General features: G+C 46.0%; 2 protein-coding genes across 4 annotated transcripts; one reads left to right on the top strand and one right to left on the bottom strand.

The window, feature by feature from the left end:
* The first annotated feature begins 735 nt into the window (after positions 1 to 735).
* itih5 (inter-alpha-trypsin inhibitor heavy chain 5) lies at positions 736 to 12,407 on the top strand. The gene is made up of 14 exons (XM_035620629.2): positions 736 to 1,191; positions 1,275 to 1,319; positions 1,964 to 2,127; positions 3,029 to 3,130; positions 4,407 to 4,675; positions 4,775 to 4,944; positions 5,233 to 5,349; positions 7,557 to 7,728; positions 7,814 to 8,123; positions 9,360 to 10,048; positions 10,209 to 10,262; positions 11,085 to 11,201; positions 11,302 to 11,679; positions 11,927 to 12,407. The coding sequence occupies exons 1-14, from the start codon at positions 823 to 825 to the stop codon at positions 12,184 to 12,186; spliced, it is 3,216 nt and encodes a 1,071-aa protein (XP_035476522.2). The 5' UTR covers positions 736 to 822; the 3' UTR covers positions 12,187 to 12,407.
* tmem110l (transmembrane protein 110, like) lies at positions 1,993 to 21,544 on the bottom strand. Of its 3 annotated transcripts, XR_004786831.2 has the most exons (10): positions 21,056 to 21,544; positions 18,790 to 18,838; positions 18,015 to 18,110; positions 17,791 to 17,912; positions 16,901 to 17,013; positions 16,213 to 16,296; positions 15,967 to 16,110; positions 14,248 to 14,373; positions 5,031 to 5,328; positions 4,745 to 4,904 (listed from the first exon to the last, which is right to left on the bottom strand). XR_004786831.2 is itself a non-coding variant. In XM_035620797.2 (9 exons), exons 1-8 carry the CDS (start codon positions 21,246 to 21,248, stop codon positions 14,254 to 14,256), a joined length of 921 nt encoding a protein of 306 aa, XP_035476690.1. In that variant the 5' UTR covers positions 21,249 to 21,544; the 3' UTR covers positions 1,993 to 2,118; positions 14,248 to 14,253. The 3 variants fall into 3 exon arrangements, 2 of the variants coding, with proteins under 2 accessions (XP_035476690.1, XP_035476681.1); XM_035620797.2 differs by lacking the exons at positions 4,745 to 4,904; positions 5,031 to 5,328 and adding an exon at positions 1,993 to 2,118; XM_035620788.2 differs by lacking the exons at positions 4,745 to 4,904; positions 5,031 to 5,328 and having other exon boundaries at positions 13,508 to 14,373; positions 21,056 to 21,540.
* Between the last annotated feature and the right edge of the window lie 1,149 nt (positions 21,545 to 22,693).

The raw sequence follows: 22,693 nt of genomic DNA, 5'->3' as shown, positions 1-22,693 counted from the left end.
TATAGAATAATAATACACTTTTATAAAAAAAACTATCTCTGTGTCAAATTTTTCATGACATCCAATTTAATAATTAGAAACACGTAGTTTTATTCTGGACACAGGGTGGCGCCAGAGTAAACCTAATAACTGAGGCCTTCACCATGTTTTTTTTTGCAAAATGCAAAATATGAATAAAGGAAAACAAATGTATAACTGAGTACTCGAGTATTTAATTGCCTTTTTTTCCTTGTTGAAAAGATTTGTATTTATTACTATTCATTCCGTTTCATTTATTTATTTCCCTTGTTTATAAGGTTATGTCTTTCATAATTCATACTGCTTCTTGTGAAACAGTGGTCAGATTGGAGGAAGCTGATGGCAGCTCATGATGCTTTATCATGGAGAGTTGAATGCTGCCTTCAGGTGCTTCTCGTAAACTCCAGCAGCTGCGTTGCATCCACTATACTCATCTGCAGTATAAGTTGTGTTTTCAGAGACTGTGTTAAAACCAGAAATTAATGGTTGCTAAATATTGTTTAATAAACTATGACGTGTGCATGTTTTCCTTCTGCTTGATTTTTAATGTTAAATTGACAGCACGCCGCCTAGTGGTGATAACGAGGAACAAAGTTGGATATTTTCTTTTTCTCTCACTTGGTGACAAAATGATTGCAGCTTTCTTCACTCCTCGAAATCGTTTGGAGGCAAATCATAATTTAACTTTTTCTTTATACAATAGAGCAAGTGAAGTTTTTTTCATTCATCATCTTTAAAGTGAACTCTTGGCTGCTTCTTTCTTCTCTTTGCTCCTCACACGCACATGCCAATGTTTTCTGACCTATGACCTGGGCTTTACTCGTCATTGTGAGGTGGGAAATCCGACGCCCCCTGAAGGCAGCATGCAGCAGCAGCAGCACAAACGACCTCATCAGAGAGTCGGTCCGCATCTCTCTCCTCCGGTGGGTGGGCGCAGTTCTCCTCTCCTCTCCTCTCACTCTTCTGTTTCTGCTCCGGACACAGACGGAGACTCGGAGACACAATGTCCCGTTGCCCTTTATTTGTATTGTGAGTTTTAAAAGGAGCAGGACCCGCGAGATGCTGCTGTGGACGCTGCTGCTGCTCTGCGCCATCCCGAGTTCAGTTCTGGGGGATCTGCTGGAGGAATCTCTGGACGCCGACTCGGACTTGGCAGACTTTGACTTGGACATTGTAAGATGTTTAAAAAAGTTGTGGCACATTCTGGAGTTTGGACCTTTTTTTCCACGTATTTTTTTTCTCCCTTGTTCCCACAGGCACCGCGCAGGGTCCCTCGACAGGTGAAGACTTTATTAACCAAGGTAAAGTCAAGTTTACTGCAGAGATATGATATTAGAGCTATTAGAGCTTCCTTTTATTTTAGGGATAAAAAGGTGCCACCTGTGCCTCCAATTTTTTTCTCATGTGCTACTTTTTAGATTTTATTTTTAATGAAGAGCCAACGTTTTTTTCCTGATAAATTGGAGACAAAGATTTGATTTGGGAGTTTTGGGACTTTTTTGGAACTGACTCCCTGAAATTAAAAATACAACTGAGCTGCATATATTGTCAACAGTGGCTTCAGAATGCATCGTGACCTACTTTAGTCTATTCAGAAGAAGAGAATCTTCTCATCATAAACTTGCGCCACACTTCTTTGGGCGTGACGCGCAGGAGATCCGCCAAGCGCGCGGATGTTGCCAGAGGATCTGTAATAATCCCGGGTCATAGCTCATGGGAAGTAAAATAAAAAAGGAAAATTTAAAACAAATACACCCTGTGTTTGGCCTTTGTTGACGTCCAGCTTTTCCTGGGTTGAGTTCTCCAGGCTGATGATGAACAACATCATGGAAACGGCGGATGCGTAAAAATGAACCGTGCCAAATCCACGGGGGCACTAATCCAGGTTCTATTATGTTCCAAAGTGTGGGTGGTGTGTGTTTTTCACGTTTTGCTTATCCCGCAGGAGACCAAACCCCACATCCAGGAGCTCTCCATCAAGACCACCATCATCTCGCGCTATGCCTTCACCGCGGTGCACTGCGCCATGCTCAACCGGCACTCCGCCGCCGCCGAGGGCGTCTTCCAGTTCCAGATCCCCGCCGGCGCCTACGTCTCCAACTTCACCATGTGAGACGACACACACACACACACACACACACACACACACACACACACACACACACACACACACACACACACAAGGTTAAAGACTTTACAGAGGAATGATGAAATCATAATAATCATAATCAGGATTAGAAGATGGGATTGTAGTGTCTCAACCCTTATATCTTATTAGAGAAAAAACTTCCCAATGGGCTTTGAAAGACTTTTGTAAAATCATAAAGTCCTACAGATCAAAGATGGAGACACTAGATTTCCTCTTGTCAGTTTTTGGCTCGTGACCCATTGAAATGAGGCAATATCCTCAGCCTTGTGTTGTTGTCATCACTTGTAAGCAGGTGCACGCTGAGGGAATTTTTGGATCTTAAGAAGCTTGAGGAGCAAAAAAAGAAAAGCAAAAAAGTATTTCAGAGGGAAAAAAAATTGTTTTTCTTTCTTAATTATCTCGTGGCCCCTGTGGAGGGGCCTCGACCCACAGGTTGGGCCCCGCTGCTCTACGGTCACTAATGAAATGGGTTCCCATGAAAAAAAAACAACATTGTCATTCATGTGGATTTAATCTCTTTACTTCAGAAACTGGTCAATCTGAGAGAATACGGGAGAAGATTTTGGAAGGTATTTTAAAACTTACACACATCAGGATTTATTGGGTCAGGAGGATTTATGATGTTTTGGTTGCCACGGAGACAAAAAGAAAGGGCGACTACTTACTAACTCTGCTGTAAACACAAACACACTGACCCGTCGACGTGTCCCCGTAAAATAGGCGAGCAGCAGGATTATTGCCCTTTTGTCAGAAGGAAAAAAAAACACTGAACCCAGTTGAACCGGGGGACAATAGGTGAGGTCCTGAATATGAGCGCGCCTTCTAATCCTCGACCTTTGACCCCCCCCCTCCGTGAACCAGGATCATCGGAGGGCGTGTGTACCAGAGCGAGGTCAGGCCCAAGGAGAAGAGGGTCAAGCAGGACAACGGCAAACCCAAACACAAGGAGTCAGGTGACGCAAGGTGAGAGAAACCTGTGTGTGTGTGTGTCAGTATGTGTGTGGCCCACTGGACTGGCGTCTCCTCATAATTACACACGGCAGCCTCTAATGTTCCTACTTTGCAAACACACATTGATAACACACATCGCGAGTGTGTATAGTGCGCGCATGTGTGTGTGTGTCTGTGTTGTTGCGTGAGCAGACACACACACACACACGGGCAGGTCACGGAGACAAAGATGTCACATGCTGCAATGAGCTCACATGAGCTCAGACGTCGTGATGTATCGGGGGGGAAACAGTGACATCAGGTTTCCAGCTGCCAGCGAGAAATGTGACATTTTAAATGAAATGGGATTTTTGTGAATCACTGAGTTCACTGTGAAAAGAAAAGAGCCGAGGAGGGAGGGAGGAGGGAGGGGACTGATATCACCACTTCAGACCGTTCACGCCGCCGCTCCACTTCTACGGAGGAAACAGAAAAAGAAAAGGCAGCTGCTGTCAGACAGAAGCACTGAAGCCACTTTTCCGAGGGGCCGTTTGTGAGAATGCACGAGAAATGTTCCGGTCAATTTCAGAACTGTTTCCTGCCAGCCCCCAAGGCGGAAATGTTCCTGCTTTATTGAACGCGTCCGACTCGTGCAAACTCCGGAAAAAATATCCAGACACAATTGTCTGGACATTTTTTCGGATTTCCCCTCTCAGATGAGCGTACGAGTCAACGTTTGCCCTCGGATGTCGACCAACCAATAGTCGACGAGTTGACCCCCAATATGGGGAAAACACAAACATGGTGGAGTAAATAAACAAGGGGATTAAAAAGTAGATAAATACATACGCAAATTAAAACAGAAATATCAATTTAGGTCGAATTTTTTTACGAATCAACATTTTTAACAACATTTTTAGAGAAATGAATGTTCCTTATAGCTTCCAAAACATGTGATTTAAAGGAACAGTGAGACATTTGTCAATGAGCAGATCAATAAAACACTAATTATGTGGTCATGGTAAATACAAATCTATAGCCAGACTGGAAGCAGGTGGAGAATAAAGTCTTTCAAACTATCTTACCACCTTAACAAGGCCCTCGGTTCGATGAAGGGCCCCCCAGGTCCCTTTTGCATGGGGGCCCCAAAGTCCCTGGTAGGGGGTTTCCAACCATAGTTTTTTCCTGCAGACTCCTGTCACCTTGTGGAGAGAACAAGACTCTGTCTTGTATCTTTATACTCACCGTGCACTGTAAAATATGAACGCTGTAGTGAAAGTGACCATCCCCTCTCCCCTCTCCCCTCCAGCCCCGAGCCGGAGGTGGAGGTGTTCAGGATGGCCGCCAACATCCCGGGGAGGAACCGGGCGGTCTTCCTGCTCACCTACGAGCAGCTGCTGCAGCGCCGCCTGGGACGCTACGAGCACAAGACCAGCCTGCGGCCCCTGCAGCTGGTGAGCCGCCTCAGCCTGGACGTCACCATCGTCGACCACTCGCCCATCCGGGACCTGGAGGTGCTGCCGCTCCGCAGCGGCAGGAGCAACGGCAACGGCGCCGCCAACGCGCCCAAGACGCCAGGTTCACAGATAAAAATATTCCCGTTTCATAAGCCACTTTTCTCATGAAGCTGGTTAGAAGCACAAACACCTTTTTTTTCTTCTTCCTTTTGTGCTGCAGCCAAGCCCGAGCATCCCGTCACCACGGCGATCAAGAGCGAGCAGAACGTCTGCCGGATCACGTTCAGCCCCAACATCGTGCAGCAGGCCAAGATCACCACCAACGGCGTCCTGGGAGACTTCGTGATCCGCTACGACGTCCAGAGGGACATGGGCATCGGAGACATTCAGGTGAGGAGTCCAAAAAGAAAACTGTGAAGAAGCATTTAATATTTATATATATATATAATATTTCCCATCCAGTTCCACACACCCACCTGTTACTCATTCATGTCTCGGGCCTCCCGCCACCACCTCCTCCACTCCGCTGCCAAACTCTTCCGTCTGTCTCCAGAAGAGGTTTTTTTTTTCAGCCAACAATCAGGCACACAACTTCTGTGCCGAAAGCTGATCTCATTGCCGGCTGCGTGTCCTCACTCTCTCTCTCTCTCTCTGTTTTGTTTTTTCTCCCCCGCCCAGGTTTTAAACGGACATTTCGTCCACTACTTCGCTCCCAAGGACCTGCCCGTCGTTCCCAAGAACGTGGTGTTTGTGATCGACACCAGCGCCTCCATGCTGGGGACAAAGATCAGACAGGTGAGGCTCAGTGGGAATCTAGAAAAGTTGCTTTTACGTTGAAGCTGCAACACATTTAACTACCTGCATATCATGTGTGGTGATATCAATTTCCACAGGAAGTTTTGGATGTTTTTAAGGTTTAGGCTTTAATCCAGTTTTCCCTCCTTCATTGGCTTCTATTACAGTAAATGTGCAAAACTATGGAACTTACTTATGGGAATTCATCTCAATTAACATCCTACCAATTTCTTGGACGACAATACAGTCGAAACCTGATTTGCAAATATTACATGAATTCATTTGCTTTTTCCGACAATCTGGATTAAATGTAAAGTACCACAAGTAAAATGTGCACAAATGTTGTCACGGCCCTTTAAATTTGGATTTGTCACCTTGACGCTACTTTTCTGCTCCTGCTCACCTCGAATTAGATCTGAGTAAATTGGACGCTCGGGTGTCTGTCGGGGCGGTTTGGGATTTAGGCCCGATACATTTGGTGTATCGGCCGTGTTTTCCCAGAGTGCTCCAGCGGGAAATCTGATTTAATTTGCAGGCAGCTTCGCTTCCCATAACGCCGCAGTGCGCAGTCCTCACTCCCACACTGGAATATCAATATCAGACCTCTTCCCCCCCCGTCTGTAATGTCGCGGTAATCCCCCGCGCCCGACTCTAAGAGCCGATCCCTGCAGCTGCCACGAGCGAAGAGCAGAGAAGAGGGAGAAACTGAAAAAACAGATTTTGTTTTTTTGTGAGGCGGAAAAGTGGAAAACATATACAGCACAAGGCCGCGCTGTGAGGGAGGAAGGTCAGCGTCCATGGGGTAATGGAACTTTTGGAAACAAACGGCAAACCCTCGACCCCTCGACCCCTTGACCCCCCCCCCGGCCACGCATCGCCCGCCCCCCCCGCCGGGCCACAGGAACAGAACAACGTGTGTGTGTGTTTTGTTATGTAGCTTCACAATGGAGGGTTTCAGCGTGTATAGGTCAATCTGTGGCTCTGACCTCTGCTGTATACAGCTCATATACAGACAACTATAAACCGCCCCAGCGACAAATTATATATCACACCCACGCTCATGGGCAGCAGATACTGACATGTGAAAACTCCATGACGAGAAAAGTCAGAAGAAGTCTTTGTGTCAAATAGCTTGTTTTTTTTGTAAAAGCTGAAAACTAGAATTGCAGAGTCTGGCAGGAAATTTGACGGTTATCTGTCACGTTTCTAAACTGTAAAACAAACTAATACAGGCAAAAACTAAAATTGGATTGTCAGGAAACAGCTGGTAACTTTCGTATGTAGCTTTTCGTGTTGTACGGAAGTCATTCACAACCCACTGAATACAAGGACAGATGCGTGACCGCTTAAAACAAACAAAAAACTAAACAGATGAGAAGAGAAATATTCAGAATATTACTTCTGACACAAGTTGTCATCAGTATTTTTAAAAGCTGCTCTCTAGAGAGCTTGATTCAAAAGTTCAAAAAGCTTGAAGTTTGACTGACAGCATGTGCAGTTGTTGTGTTGTACAGTATGTGTTACACATTAATGGTGAGGCTGCACTGCGGAGTAACCACAACCCGGCTGATGTGTATCAAGAGTGATCGTACACATACGTGTCATGCAAAGTGTATGTCAACGTTAATGTTAAGATGTAAAACAGATGAAAAACCACAGAGTGAACATGTCAGTACTTCAGAGAACCACAGAGAACTTTGATTTCAGTTGGCGTCGTCGGCCGTAACTCGGTTTGAGGAGCGTGGATTAAATTATCCAGTAAAAAAGCAAACTCCATTGAGTTGAGTTTGAATATTTAACTCGATATAGAAGCACGAATGCGGTTCAAAGAATCCTTGAAATAAACAGATGAATGAGACGAATATGTATCATCTGACTTTAAAGCTTTACAGTTTAAAAATACTTTTGAAGGAAACATTTGAGAACATTAGAGGTTAGTCCTTCAGACTTCATTATGATAACAAAAAAAGGTTTATTTGCTGCATTAAAGCTATTTTGAAAACTAAGTTACAAAGTGCTGGAAGTGCAAATAAGAAGATAAAGGTTTTAAGGCCCATAGAAAGGTTTTCACAGCTCCAAGTGCTTTAATCTGGATTGGAAGGAATAATCTTAAACATCAAGAGTTCCTTGATTAAATCAAATGAAAAAAAAACAAAACACCTGCCTCTTATTTGTGGAAACCATTCATTTCTCTTTCTCCATCTCAGACTAAAGACGCGCTGTTCACCATCCTGAGGGACCTGCGTCCCGGCGATCACTTCAACTTCGTCAGCTTCTCCAACAAGATCAAGGTGTGGCAGCCCAACCGTCTCGTCCCGGTCACGCCGCTCAACGTCAGAGACGCCAAGAAGTTCATATTCACGCTGATGCCCACGGGAGGTGAGACCTCATGGTTTTTCCCCTTCACCAACACGATTCCTTCGTTGCCATGACAATGTCCAATGTCGTCGTCCCCCGACTGCAGGCACGAACATCGATGGGGCCATCCAGACGGGCTCCTCCCTGCTCCGCGACTACCTGTCGGGCCCCGACGCCGGGCCGAACAGCGTGTCGCTCATTATTTTCCTGACGGACGGGCGGCCGACCGTCGGGGAGATCCGGTCCACGGCGATCCTCGGCAGCACCCGCTCCGCCGTGCAGGAGAAGTTCTGCGTCTTCACCATCGGCATCGGGAACGACGTGGATTACCGGCTGCTGGAGCGCATGGCCCTGGAAAACTGCGGCATGATGCGGCGCATCCACGAGGAGGCCGACGCCAGCGCGATGCTCAAAGGGTAAGAGTGTGCGTTTGTGTTTGCCGTCGGGATTCCGGTCTATATGCCGTCTGCTCCGGCACATTTCTTCTTCTTGATTTTGCTAAATCTACAAACTCATAATTTCTTTTGGTTGGCCATCATGGCAATTAGCCCCTTCTGACACGCACCTCCATCTGTCATCGAGCTACGAAGGAACGACGGGGGCGCAAATGTGACGGTGCTGACAACGGACCTCTTTAATCAACTTCAACATGTGATGGACACTTTCTTTCATAGACCCCCACCAACTCTTACACACAACCCTCTGCTCTCTCTCTCTCTCTCTTTCGCACTCGAGAGTATTTGTTCAGTCATGCAGGAATGTGTGTGCGTGTTGGGAAACCTGCATCTGAGTATGTACGTGGAGTTAACAGATAGACTCTGCAGATAATAGCCCCTCGTCCCCGCTTGAGCAAACACACCGGTTTCGAGGTGAGGAAGTTTACTGCAGCGTGACAACAATGATGGCACAGAGGTCTCTTACACACACACACACACACACACACACACACACACACACACACACACACACACACACACACACACACACACACACACACACACACACACACACACACACACACACACACACACACACACACACACACACACACACACACACACACACACACACACACACACACACACACACACACACACACACACACACACACGTTAAGACGGAGAGGAGGGTTTAGGCCCGGAAGGTGGCTCGCTTGGACAAACAAGACGTTTGATGAAATCCGTAAAAACAACCTTGTCTCCCTGCCCCTCAAACTACCACCGATGAAACCAATAAGTGCTCTGCATTTACAAAGTAAATCCAGACAGAGCACAACATTGTTGCCGCTAAACCTTGAAATGTGTTGGACCTGCAGGTGCTGTTTCCATCACATTTCCTTCCGACGGCAAATGTTGGTTTCTTTTAGTCAATCTATCCTCACCCAGACATTTACTTCCCCTAACTTGACCAAAGAGGGGGCAGAAATTGACACAACACATGATGTACTTCCTCGAGCACTCTGGGATGACACCCCTGATGCGCCAAGTCAGTCGCCTCATGAAATGAGGATATTCCATTGTTTGTAACTCAATGCTTGAGCAATCTGAACACAACCTTGGAGAAGTTACTAGATACCCTATTTGCCACGTTGCTGTGGCCATTCAAAGTGTTTGATCTACTGCAATCCTAGATTCCCTCTCATCTCCTTCCAGGTTCTACGACGAGATTGGCACTCCTCTGCTCTCCGACATAAGGATCAACTACACCGAGGACTCCGTGCGCTACGTCACTCAGCACCTCTTCACCAACTACTTCAACGGCTCCGAGATCGTCATCGCCGGGAAGCTCACCAACCAGAGTGCGGAGTCCCTCCACGTCCAGGTTACCGCCAGCAACAACGACAAGAGCATCATCCTGGAGACGGACGTGCCACTGCGGCGCCGCCAGCTGGAGACCGAGAAGCACGTGAAAGCAGCGACGGCGGCGATGGCGACCGGCGCTAGGGCCCCGGGGTTCGCGGGCACCCAGGGTTTAGGGGTCGCTCTGGGTTCGATAGCGGAGGACTTTGTGGAACGCGTCTGGGGTTTCCTGAGTGTCAAGGATGGGCTGAGGTCACGGCTGCGCAGCCAAACCAGCAGAGACAGAGAGGAGCACACCCATCAGGCCACCAACCTCTCGCTGACCTACCACTTCCTCACTCCCCTCACCAACCTGGTGGTGGAGAAGCCCGAGGTCCTGGCCGACGGCACCATGGCCCCGGCGCCCACCATCCCCCCAGCATCTGGTGAGGCTGTATCAACTGGCAATGAGCTGCCAGACGACCCGGAGGACGGAAAGCCACAGACGCCGTCCGAACCGAAGCCAGGGGGCCAGACTTCTTCATCTCTGGGCAACACAATTGGTGAGGTTGAAGATTTGATTCAGGGTGTATGAAGAATCTGAATCAGGTTTCTGATATGACCAATGAAGAACCATAATTTTCACAGGAAGTCAGGAAGATTTTGAGAGGAAGCACCGAACAATGGCCGCCCTTTGACTCATAAATATTCTCTTCCTTGTAGGTAAAGTTGGAAGGAGACCGGCCAAGAAATCCATCACCGTCTCCAAAACATCAGGTGACTCCACATTCTCTTTCTCTCTCTCTCTCTCTCATGTAAACAGTTATACACATTTTCCCTCTGCCTGTTTCATCTGTTAACCTCTGAACCATGTGTACTTTAAGCTCCGTAGTAAAAACTTGAAAGGGAGCAGAAGGGGGGGGGGGGATATACAGTAGACTCTCTCTTTTCAGCTTCTGTGTGGGCAGCCTCTAATTTGGATGTTCGTCAGACAGTCCGGCGGTGATCGCACAGACGGCGACAGAGTTTCAGGGATGCTCCTCTGAACATGACCTGGAAAGAGGAAAGAGCATGCAAGGGTCTAATTGAAATACCAGCACAGGCCCTAACGTGGCACTTTGAAAACATGCAAGTGCGTGTTCACAAGCGAACGCACACACTGAGGTTTGTGCATGTGTTATACAGTAAAGAGAGGGACCCCATCAAGAGGCAGTTAGCGGAGGCTAATGACCCCGTCATTATACCGTTGCTCTATCATCTCATCGCCGCTCTGTTCATCTGAGCCGGTTTCTCACAAGGCCCGGGGTGAAAAATCCGGCAAGAGATGAACCAAACAATCTCATGGAATGTAAACAGGAGCTCGCTGATACACAGAGTCCTTCAGGAAATCTGTCAACAGTGGCAAGTAAGGTCGTGTTTTTACTTAGATCCAGCAACCTCATCTTTCTGTCCACGCCATCAAGTGGAACTCCAGCCATGTCCCTGACTCATACCTCATTTCAAAATGGAGATATGTAACTTTGAGTAGTCCACCCTACAGACCCCTCTTGCTGTGTCTTTAAAAGCGCCGTTTTCGTCCCCTCTCTCGTCGAACTTCAGCGGACGGCGACCCTCACTTCGTGGTCGAGTTCCCCCTCAGTAAACTGACGGTGTGCTTCAACATCAACGGTGAGCCCGGACACGTCCTTCGCCTGGTCTCCGACCACAAGCACTCCGGTAAGACTCGCGACACCGTTAAACCTCATTAGGCTTAATTTCGCAGCAAGGTCTAAATATAATCCTTCTTGCTTTTGGTTGGGCCACTTCTGTCCTTCAGGTGTGACAGTGAACGGGAAGCTAATAGGCGCCCCGGCTCCGCCAGGCAGCCACAAGCAGCAGCGCACCTACTTCAGCACCATCACCATCGTAGTGGACCGTCCCAGGCGCGCCTACATCGAGGTGACCCCGAAGAAAGTCATCCTGGACGGTCGGGACCGCATGGTGCTGCCCTGCCACTCCACCGTCGAGGTGGACAGCGGCGCGCTGTCCGTGTCCATCGTGGGGAAGGCCAACGTGACCGTGACGGTCGGCAGCAACGTCAGCTTCGTGATCCTGCTGCATCAGTACAAGAACCCAGCGCCTTACCAGAGGGACCACCTGGGGTTCTACATCGGCAACAGCAAGGGGCTGTCCCACGACTGCCATGGTCTGCTGGGTGAGTGTCCACAAGGGTCTCATCTTAAACTAGGTGTTGATTAAAGATTCGGTAGGATATTAATTGCAATTTCAAAGAGTTTTAGAGTCAAACAGCCTTTGACAAAAACTATCTGTGGAAACTCTGGATCCATTGATCTTTGAGGGGAACAAAAGGTGGAAACGGTTTAATACATGAGCAGAAAATCAACTTTTAACATTCAAGGACTAAAATAAGCTTGAATCTTTGACACGTTTCCCACTTCCAGGTCAGTTCCTGCACGAGGAAGTGGGCGTGGCAGAGCTTCCGGCGCAGGGAGACGCGAAACCCTCGTCGGTGCTGAAGGTGAAGGACCGCTCGGTGCCGGTGGTTCAGAAGAGCCGGCGGATCTACGGCGGGACGCAGAGCGTGGACTGCTGGTTCGCCAGGAACAACGCCGCCAAGCTCATAGACGGACAGTACGAGGACTACGTGGCGCCGCACATGTTCGACACGGGGGACTGGCCACACGGGACGAACACGGCGTGAGATGACGCGAATATCTATAATTTCACAAAAAATCCTTTTTCAATAATTGTCACATCACCATAGCTCCAAATGGTTCCAGACTTCAGTTCTCTTCACCCACAGTCTTCTGTCTTGAATATATTTTTGTACTATTTCTAATAGAAATGTAATGTTTTTTTACTATACTATGTGTTATTTTGAAGAATAATTTTGTACGTGTAAATAAAAAACATTTAAACCCACATTTTGAGGGATGATTTCTGAGACATAAGAACATATTTTTCGCCATATATTCATGTCAACACGTCTTTAACGTGGCAACCGTGGACCTGAAGATCACACCTGGTTACCACAGAGACCAGCCCCGGTAAATACATGTACAGCCTAACATCTCTCTCTCTCTCTCTCTCTCACACTCACACTCTCACACACACACACACACACACACACACACACACACACACACACACACACACACACACACACACACACACACACACACACACACACACACACACACACACACACACACACACACACACACACACACACACACACACACACACACACACACACACACACACACACACACACACACACACACACACACACACACACACACACACACACACACACACACACACACACACACACACACACACACACACCCCTCCCTGTCATCAGCCGGAGGTCACAAGGCTGCTGGCCCCGCCCCCCACAGGTGTGCTCCGGCCAGGTCCCGCTCAGGGTCGTCTGTCATTGCCCCGCCGCCGCAGGAATTCAACAACGAAAACTGTTTTGTTTTTTTGTTGTTGTTTTTTTTTTTACGTGCGTCAGTCATCTTTATTCATCATACAGATTAAAAGACGTTTTTGTAATTTTTCATAATAAAAAAAAAAAATACTACATTGGAATAGAAAATTGAACATTACAAACGGAATATGTTGAATCATCGGGCTTTTAACCCGTAACAACAATTAAATTGAAATGTTTCGAAGATTGATTGGTGAATATATAATGTCACCTACTTCAATTCATTCTGATTCAAAACTGCAGTTTGGAGATGATCTGAGAATTTCCGCCATTTACAATAAATATACGCTAAAAAAAACCTTCCGTTCCACTGTTGTCACCACAGATCAGACCACAATATATAAAGTCAAGTACATATAAAATATACACAGAATAAATAAAAGAAATGTGCCATAAATCGCAAAAAGCTGCTGCATCATCATCCAACAGAGAAGTAGGACTACGAAAGATTATTAGGACCCTTTATCTTGTTTTTGTATTATGAATTAACTCGCTGTGGAACGACGCCATAAAAAAAAAAAATGTTTCCACCCACATATCATCTCCGTGAAAACAGCCGGATTCAAAGGGAGTAGAAACTCTTCCGTTGAACCTCGTTTATGAACATGTTGGTCCGTCACGACTGCGGCAGCCAAAGCTCCGCGTTTGCGTGCTTTAAAAAAATAAAACAATAATGACAACGCCACTGATCATCCTTCTATCTGAAAAGTAAGAGGGAGAACACCGACTATAGTGACACCTCAAATTCAAAAAGGTGGATTTGAAGTGGTTATATTTGACAGAGTAGAACTTTAAAGCAGAAATACTTTACTGGTTCGCTCCTCTTTGGAATACGATACGTGATTAATGACTCTCTTTAGAGCGGCATCATTCCCAAAAGGTCCCAAGTGTGGCGGTTGCTGCTGCTGCTGCTCCTGCTCCTTAATAATCCCTCTCGTCTCCGCACACGCTCAGTTGTGGTTGCTCTGATCGGAGGCGGCGCAGGCGAGACGGATTTTTGAAAAACAAGAGCTTCCGATTCCCACAATGCTATTTGATATTTCATGCGTATGCCGAGTGCAGAAGAAGAAGAAGAAGAAGAAGGAGAAGGCAGCTGCAGTGTTCACATTCGCAGGTTATATCACCTTTAGTTGTGCTTGCAAACAAACTGATATTCACACCTTTAATCTGAGGAGATTAGAAGGCGTTTTCTCTTGATCTTGTCCATATTCAGGCTCTTAAGTGTGGAGTGTGCGTGGACGGTGGACGGATGGATGATTGACCCGTCACCTGGTTTTACACCAGCACCCAGCTGGGTCGCACCGGTCCGCCTGAGTAATGCACATTGGGGAGTGGTCCCGCATCCTCCTCCCCCTCGGACGCCTCGTCGGTGTCGGTCTCGACGGTCAGCAGCACCTGAGTGGGAGGAGGGTTCCGTCAGTAATATCAATATTAATATTACAATATTCAGATGAACAAAGGGTGGAAAGGGCAGAAAAGTACTTTTGTTTCAACAGAAAAGCTAGGAAACATCTCAGTTTGCCGTTCCCAGCCTGAAAATGCCAGATTATTCGCAGCCTTGAAGTCGCTCTCCGGCCGCAGCAGCAGGGATTCAAATCCCAGGGCAGGAGAAAAATTCCATGGATACATGACATTTATGGCACTATAAACCTCCATGTGCTGCTTCATATTAGTGCGTGACGCGTAGGAAAAGCTGACGTATGGCTTGTTCTAAAGAGCGGAGCAGATAATCAGGGCGGTGGATATCAGACATCTGGAGCTCCAGCGCCTCGGATGAGTCCGATCATCTCCCACCACCACAACCTTGATGTTACACCAGCCACAACAACAGCATTGTGGCCGTAGGTTCGACCCTCGTCCCAGTCAATGCCCCATCTGTCCGTCGTCCTCCTCCGCTCCACTCTGTCTTTCCATAACATCAACGACTCCTAAATGTCACCGTTATTCCCGGGATGAAGGCTTGATTTATGGCGGCCTGGCAGAGGACCAGCGGGATGGGGAGAAAAAAAAAAACACTCTCATCCCACTGAACAAGAGGGTCATGCACCCAAGTTATAAATTCAGATTTGAATTATTTGATTTTTTGCCCATGCTTCTGCTGCTTCCACCCCAACACAAAATAGATACACTTCAATAGTGATTCTATTAATGAAAGTGTTGATAAATTGTATTGATAGCATCCGAGATGCGCTGGGTAACGTTAACAGTTTGTATCGGGACTGTTCCAGTAGGTCCAGTGGGGGAAAAAAAGATTTTAAGGAATTACAAAACGTCACATTCTTAAGAGAGAGAAAAAAAGAAAAATGTAATCCTTCAAAAGAAAAAAGAGAAGAAAAAAAACAGAATCTCCCAGAAGCAGTAACGAGGCGGAACTGGGAGAAGAGTCTGACTCAGTGTTTCTTGGACCGACTTCAGGTGTCGAGAGAGAGAAGCTGTGTGTGTGTGTGTGTGTGTGTGTGTGTGTGTGTGTGTGTGTGTGTGTGTGTGTGTGTGTGTGTGTGTGTGTGTGTGTGTGTGTGTGTGTGTGTGTGTGTGTGTGTGTGTGTGTGTGTGTGTGTGTGTGTGTGTGTGTGTGTGTCGACGCTGCCCTCATCCCCCCAAAACAACAGGTGCAGTCGACACCCAGCGTGACCAATTTCCACACACACACGTGCACGCACGCACGCACGCACGCGCACACACACACACACACACACACACTAAAGTCTTTGATTTCTTCATTCAACAGTCACATTTGGGTAAAAAAAACCCTCTGTGAACATTTCGTGGGAGTCGTGATCATCGTCAACAGTAATCCCTTCATACGCCCACGAGTCAGGGGCGTCGCAGCAGGGTAGGCAAAGCAGGGAGGGCAACAGAGCCCCCCCCCCCCAAGAAAAGGCTTATTACGTCAGTCCACAGCAATAGAAAATTATGTGAGAACCCCCTTAAAATTCTACGATCAGCTACATATGTAGACGTGAACCCAAGTTCCCGTCGCTCGCTCACCCGCGATTCGTCGCCGTTGGCCCAGGGCAGCGCGTCGGCCTTCTCCGCCGCCGCCACGCCGCCGCCACAGGAGTCATCGTCCAGGCTCTTCATCGTCTTGTACTTCCTCATCATCAGGCTGTCCACCACCCAGAACATAATAGACTACAGGGGGAGGGGGGGGGGGGGGTGTTACTAATACCGCACTTTTTAAAAATGAATGAATAAATAAAGATGAGGCGCCTGGATCACGACGGTGAAACTCACGTTGACGATGAAGGGCACGATGAGCATGACCAGCGCCAGCTCCAGCTGAGGGTTAGCGATGTAGCCCAGCAACACCTCCTGCAGCTGCAGAAGAAGAAGAAGATGAAGAAGAGTTTAATATACTGATATGAATGGGAAGACGCCCTTTATATAATGAACTATATAGAATTTTCATTTAAATTCATTACCCGTACACGTGACAATATTTGTTGTAACTGAGATTATAAGCAAATCAAACTGGAGGGTTTCATGAGAGTAAAACAAACTATGAAACAAGTAATAATAATATTATATATAACTACAGTTCACTGAACTTTTCTCTTTTTATCAAAGACTGTGGCGACTGTCTTTAAACAGAGGAAGGTCGAGCGCTTCACTAAACAAAACTCCTTTCATATCTGGGACTAAACTCATAAACTGACGCTCGGTTCTTTGGACACGCAACTGTTGCTATGACAAAATAAACAAATATGAACCTCAATGTCACGCAGAATAAACACAACACATTATCACGGCTTCAACGTTTCCGTTCGAATCAAAAGAAAAGTCCCTTTCATTTCTTGATGCCGCCAGTGAATATAAACTAGAGCCAAGATGGAATTGTACAGATTATCAAAATACTGTCAGAGGGTGACATTTTTTCCCATGGGACCTGAAAGCAGCACACGCAGCTGTACAGTGTCCTTACTTTGGACCATCCGGGGATGAGCAGCACCAGGCTGATGACGCCTTTCTCCAGCACCATGATGAGCAGGTAGACGCCGCACTGCCCGAGCCAGGCTGCGGCCCGGGGAGGGTCACCTGGAGGAGGAAGAGGAGGAGGAGGAGAGGCACACCAGGAACAGGATGAAGAAAAGGAAAAAAAGGGACATCAAGGTTCTGGTTTGTCTGTCTGCAAACCACATTGTTCACATCAGTAGGGCTCTGATATACAAAGTTCTTCCTGCCTCGTAACAACAGACACAAAGGGAGGACGAGTCTGTCATTAGGACAGGAAGAGGAGGAAGTCAAGAGTGACATGTTTACACTTCCTGCTCAAAATAATCGCGTCCAATTTAATAAAAAGAACACCAAATGCAGTATGCATTAATGTAACCATATATATGTATCTGAACCTGCCGCTGACCCTCAGATTAATAAGTGACCACTTAGGGGCTTCAGTGAGAATATTTTCCATAACGGATCAGGAACGCTTTAAGAAGAAAAAAAGGGGGGGGGGGGGAAGAAAACCAGCCGAGTGAGCGAGAGTAATAATTGTCCTGGAGTTAATCTGTCTCTGAAGCCACCGGGAATGTTTTCCAGACTCCGGCTGCAGCTGGAGATGCTGGCATCTCCTCCCCTCGTCTGCTCCCAGCTGACACACACACACACACACACACACACACACACACACACACACACACACACACACACACACACACACACACACACACACACACACACACACACACACACACACACACACACACACACACACACACACACACACACACACACACAGACAGACAGACAGACAGACAGAAACGCGCACACGCTGCCCTCTGCTGGTGGAAACCCGGCGCTCACACACTCACTCACCGTACTCTCCGAACATGAGCAGCGTCCACTGCTTGTGCTCCACCAGCCTGGACACCAGCTTGACGGCGAGCCAGATGACCAGCATGCCGATCGTGGCGTCGAGCAGGAAGTTCATCAGGTACCTGCGGTAAAACAAAACACATCATTAAATATTATTATTATTATTAGACAAGCCTGATTATCTCATCTCATCCTGTATTTGTCTGAGGTGACCCATCACGCACAGGGAGCAGGGGTCTGCCTTGGTGAGCGTGGACAGGAAGACGTTGGCGAAGTGGATGAACAAGGCGCCGATGGCCTGTTTGGACGTGTCGTAAAACCTGGGGAGAAAAAAAAAAGGGTTTAGTTTTCATTTTAAGGGTTCTGACTTCTTCTACAAAGTCTAAAAATATCCGTCCAAACATTCTGATTATTCCATTTCAATCGTAGACATTAGTTAAGGATTTAGAGAGTCCAAGAGAGAAGAATGAGAGTTTCATGCCTCGTGTTTTTCTTAAAGTAAAATAAAAACGCGTTTAAATAGACTTAAATGATCAATAGTTTTGAGTCACTCTGAATTTGTTGTGAATATTATATATGTCTCTTTGTGGTCGTTTTGCATTTCTTTCTTGTCATTTTTGTTCTTCCGCATTTCTTCTTGGTCCTTTTCACCTGTTTGTGTTCATTTTGTGTCTCTGCAGTCATCTTGAGAGCCTTTGTGGTCATTTTGATTGTCTCCGTCATCGTTTTGAGCGTCCGTGTAGTTGTTTTTTGTGTCATTTTGTGTCTCCATGGTCATTTTTGTGTCTCTGTAGTAATTTTGAGTCTCTTTGTGGTTGTTTAGTGTCTATGTAGTGGTTTCATGTCTCTTTATGGTCGTTTTGCATTTCTTTGGAGTCACTTTTTTCTTCTGCATGTCTTTTTGTTCCTCGTGTTCGTATTTTGTCTCTTTGTGGTTGTTTCATGTGGGAGTTAAATCGACTGTCTGACATGAGGGTAAAGAAAGAAAAGTTTTCTGACCAGATCCTCCACGGTCGTCTGACGCCAACGGGCTCGTGGAATCTCTTCACTGCAAGCAAACGAGAAACATGATCAATCAATCAATCAATCAATCAATCAATCATTAACGTTGCCCTGACACTTGTGTTTATCGTGTATCAGTTTCTTTCGGGCGATGAGCCTCGTCTCTTCTGCAGCGCTGCAGGGCAGACACTTAAAAAAAGCAGGGGCGGACCATCACGTATCATCCTCGTTTCACGCTGCCGCTACACTTCACCCTCCTCCTCCTCCTCCTCCTCCTCCTCTTCCTCGCCGCCGGGCTCGGGGTGAACAGGCGCCCACTGTTCCTCTATCTCGCCATCTCTCAGGGCCTGAGAACATGACCTGGCATGTGAGAACAGCACCGAGGCTTCCTGCAGACGTTGTTCCACATCTGTGCACAGGATATTGAAATCCCAATTCAAAGGGAAGTCAAATTTGTTTGCACTTTTAAAAGCAGCGTAATTACCAATTATTGATCAAATACAAATACTAAATATTGGCTGATTGCTGCTTCACTAAAAGAGGAATTGATGTTAATTTTAAATAATTATGAACTGAATATCTTTAGATTTTAGGTCGTTAATCAAAACTTGGACATCTCCTTGAACTTTGATAGTGTTTCGGGCTAATTTCAGAGAATGACTGGGGGGTTGGGGGGGGGGGTTAATCGATTTCTCTACTAATAAGTAACCGAGCGGAGGTCAGAGCTCATCGATCTCGCTCGGCCTCGGTCCTGCGGCGGTCCGCCGCACTGACCTTTAGTAACCTTGCACGACGGATTATTGGATCATAAGGGGGGGGATTTAGCCCGATATATTTAAAAAAGTACATTAGTAAATGTAGGCATATTTACAGGTTGTGAAGCTTCATCATAACTCATTTCTATAAAATTGCTCTATTTTTTGGCCTATTCACAAAAGATTTTGTTCATCGTCTCGTGCTTTCACGTGTTTAAATCTGTGGGCCCAACTGTGTATTTTATCATCTTTATGTCAATTAATCTGTTTTTTGAAAAGTGCCATATGAATAAAGTTATTTAAGGTCATCAAAAAGGGAAAAAAACACATGTAACTCAGTCTTGGTTGAGTTTCTGCTTATATTTGCGGTAACGGACATGTTTTCATGTTGTCATGGAATATTCCTGGACACTGAAACTATATATCTGTGAAATATAAATCTAGGAAGCAGTAAAAGGAAATGATTGTGTGGATTATAGATTTGTGTGATTGTGGCCTGTCGGGACGGAGTATTAAATAAGTTGCCCTTAGGTGCCCAACATTCTCAGAGTCAGCTGCCACGCAGTCACAAGCTGCTCTTCTTTTTCTTTTTCTTCCGGCGACCAACAACTGTTGTTCAGACCAAACTCACACCCTGGTTCACAGGAAGAGGGTCAGAAACTCAAACTGTGTATGTGGATATGAAATCATATCTCACTCAAGACGGACGCTGGGAGTATTGATTACAGCACATCATTAAAAACAGACTGACAAAGCCAACTGCCCCTGAGGATCAATAAAGCATTTCTGATTTTCTGATCACCTTTGTTTCTTTGAAATCTCCTTTAACAAATGTTGTGTTTGCTGCCTATGAATATTAAATGTCAGTGAATAAACATTTATTTTATCATTATCCTGTCAGGAAGCCAGGAGGGCAACAAAAACGATGCACTGTATCCACAACCTGCCAATCTGCAATAAAGTGAGAGATGACGACGACACCCTTAAAAAACACCAACATCTGTGATGCTCCTGTGCTTATGGGCTCACATGTGTACGTGGTATGAATATACTTTGATTATTTATTTAACTGAAGTATTAAATGATAATTCGGCGTGTCTATATGATACAAACAGCGTAACATTGTATTAAAATGTGCACTTCAAAGGAACGTATCACACGTATCGCTTCTGGCAAACTGTGGGGACGTGGAGGATGTTTGTTCTGATTGGAGCCAAAAATATGTAATTTTTTTCAACATCTAATGAATGCCGAATTTAGCAGCAGGTCCTTGTTGGTCATATAATGTTTGAATATGCGTTACATTTTGGATGAATTGTCACCGAAAGGGAAGAGAATATTAAATTGGCGCCGTTTTCGATGGAGTTTGGCGGCACGTTGATGAATCTCAAGCGACCAAACAAAACGTCAACAAAGCGTGGACGATTTTTCTGCACCGTGTGTTTTCATCGTCGTGCGTCTGGACATAAATGGTGGGTACAATGGTGGTGGGGATGTCGGTGACTCACACATCAGCGTGCTGAAGGCGACGACGGCGAGCAGCGCCTGGATCAGGACGCCGAACCGGTCCGTCAGCGCTCCGTCGTCGCAGCCGTGCGGGCTCGTCGCCCTGCCGATGTCCGACATGTTCGTCACGTCGGACGGGGAGTCGTCCAGGAAGCGCTTCGCCAGGAGGACGCCGCTGTATCCGTACATGTCCATGTGGTGGCACGACCACAACAAACACGACGACAACAACAACAACAAAACACTTCCTGGTTGGGCTAACGAGAGATTAGCTTCGTCTTTAGCTTAGCTTAAACCGCAGGATTTTATCTGACTTCCGGTGATTTAATTCGCGGCTTTGTTTCCTCTTCAGAGTTCCATGAGGCCGATGGTAAATGTCGTGATGACAAACCGAACGAGAGGATCGAGTCTCTGACTCACGTCCATGTTTACAACGACGAAAACAAACAGCGTCGGTTAAGTAGCAAAAGACAGGAAGTATGACTTCCGGCTGTTTCACTTCACAATAAAAGTCTTAAATGGCAGGAATGGACAAGATTCAAACTTTTTGCAACACTGTCAGATCTTACTTTTTTTCCACAATTCACTCTATAAATATGTTATATTAATGTAAGATTTACAAGGTTGATCTATTTTATGTGTTTTTGTTGTTTGTTTTAATGTGTGTAAGCCTGGAACCAGGACTTCCTGGAAAGCAATTTTGACAGTGATATGATTATTATAAAGTGTTAATTTTAAGTTTCATATTTTAGGGCTATGAGCCTGATCCATTTTGAGTGAACTTTTTATTTACAAAATCTGTTTAAACCATCAAGGGGCAAAATATAAAATGATAACATATCTCCTTGAAGACATTACATGTACATGTTAAAATAAATATGTTAGGGTTATCAAAACTGTATATCCATATAAACAAATTGGGCTATAAATAGTTTAGGATTTACAACGTAAATTTAAAGTTTTGGGGATTTTTTTTACATGACATTACAGATGATTTCATGAGCCAACAGCACCCACACTAATCTTCTTTGCTATCATATTTGGATCAAAAAAATATCCGTTGGGTGCATCTCTAAATCACAATACTGTCCTAGATGATTTTCCATTAGCTGCTTTTTGAAATCATCACCAAAATCGATTAAATTATAGGTGCAAAGAAATGCTATTGGGCCTCGACTACCCAGCTCCTGAAATAGATTTGGGAATATGCTGCATGCAAGCACAGGATGAATTTAAATAAGCACAAAAGACCCTTCTTCACCTTTTGATGATATTTGGCAAAACAATCTCAACTCAGCGTAGCTGTATCATAGGTTCCACTTGCACTTTTAGATGAAAAACTGAATACAATTATATTTTAACAACAACTGGGTTATAAAGAACATCTCCACGAAATTGACATACAGAAAACTGGGGGGACTCTGAGGCCCAATTTACGCAGGGAGGAGCCCAACCATGCAAAAACAAAGCCAGCTAAAACATTTGTCACCGTTTTATTTTGAAGAAACGATTCCCTGACTTCCTGTCATTTCGGCTCATCTGACGCCTGCGAGCTTCTCTGCACAATTCCTTGAATGTGCTCTGATCCTTTGTGTTCGGGTCAGTGGCAGTCGGAGGTCGCGCGCGCAGCAAAATCTCTG

The sequence above is a fragment of the Scophthalmus maximus genome, chromosome 12, assembly GCF_022379125.1.
Source record: "Scophthalmus maximus strain ysfricsl-2021 chromosome 12, ASM2237912v1, whole genome shotgun sequence".
NCBI lineage: Eukaryota > Metazoa > Chordata > Actinopteri > Pleuronectiformes > Scophthalmidae > Scophthalmus > Scophthalmus maximus.
This window is presented reverse-complemented; position numbering and strand designations above follow the sequence as displayed.

What these genes read in the sequence shown, in the direction of transcription:
- itih5 (XM_035620629.2), top strand. Translation starts at nt 823, where the DNA reads ATGACCTGGGCTTTACTCGTCATTGTGAGGTGGGAAATCCGACGCCCC. An exon ending in TGAAGACTTTATTAACCAAG is followed by an intron (nt 1,320 to 1,963) that starts GTAAAGTCAAGT and finishes CTTATCCCGCAG; the next exon opens with GAGACCAAACCCCACATCCA. An exon ending in AAGGAGTCAGGTGACGCAAG is followed by an intron (nt 3,131 to 4,406) that starts GTGAGAGAAACC and finishes TCTCCCCTCCAG; the next exon opens with CCCCGAGCCGGAGGTGGAGG.
- tmem110l (XM_035620797.2), bottom strand. Translation starts at nt 21,248, where the DNA reads ATGGACATGTACGGATACAGCGGCGTCCTCCTGGCGAAGCGCTTCCTG. An exon ending in TCATCCCCGGATGGTCCAAA is followed by an intron (nt 16,297 to 16,900) that starts GTAAGGACACTG and finishes CTTCTTCTGCAG; the next exon opens with CTGCAGGAGGTGTTGCTGGG. An exon ending in TCGTGCCCTTCATCGTCAAC is followed by an intron (nt 16,111 to 16,212) that starts GTGAGTTTCACC and finishes CTCCCCCTGTAG; the next exon opens with TCTATTATGTTCTGGGTGGT.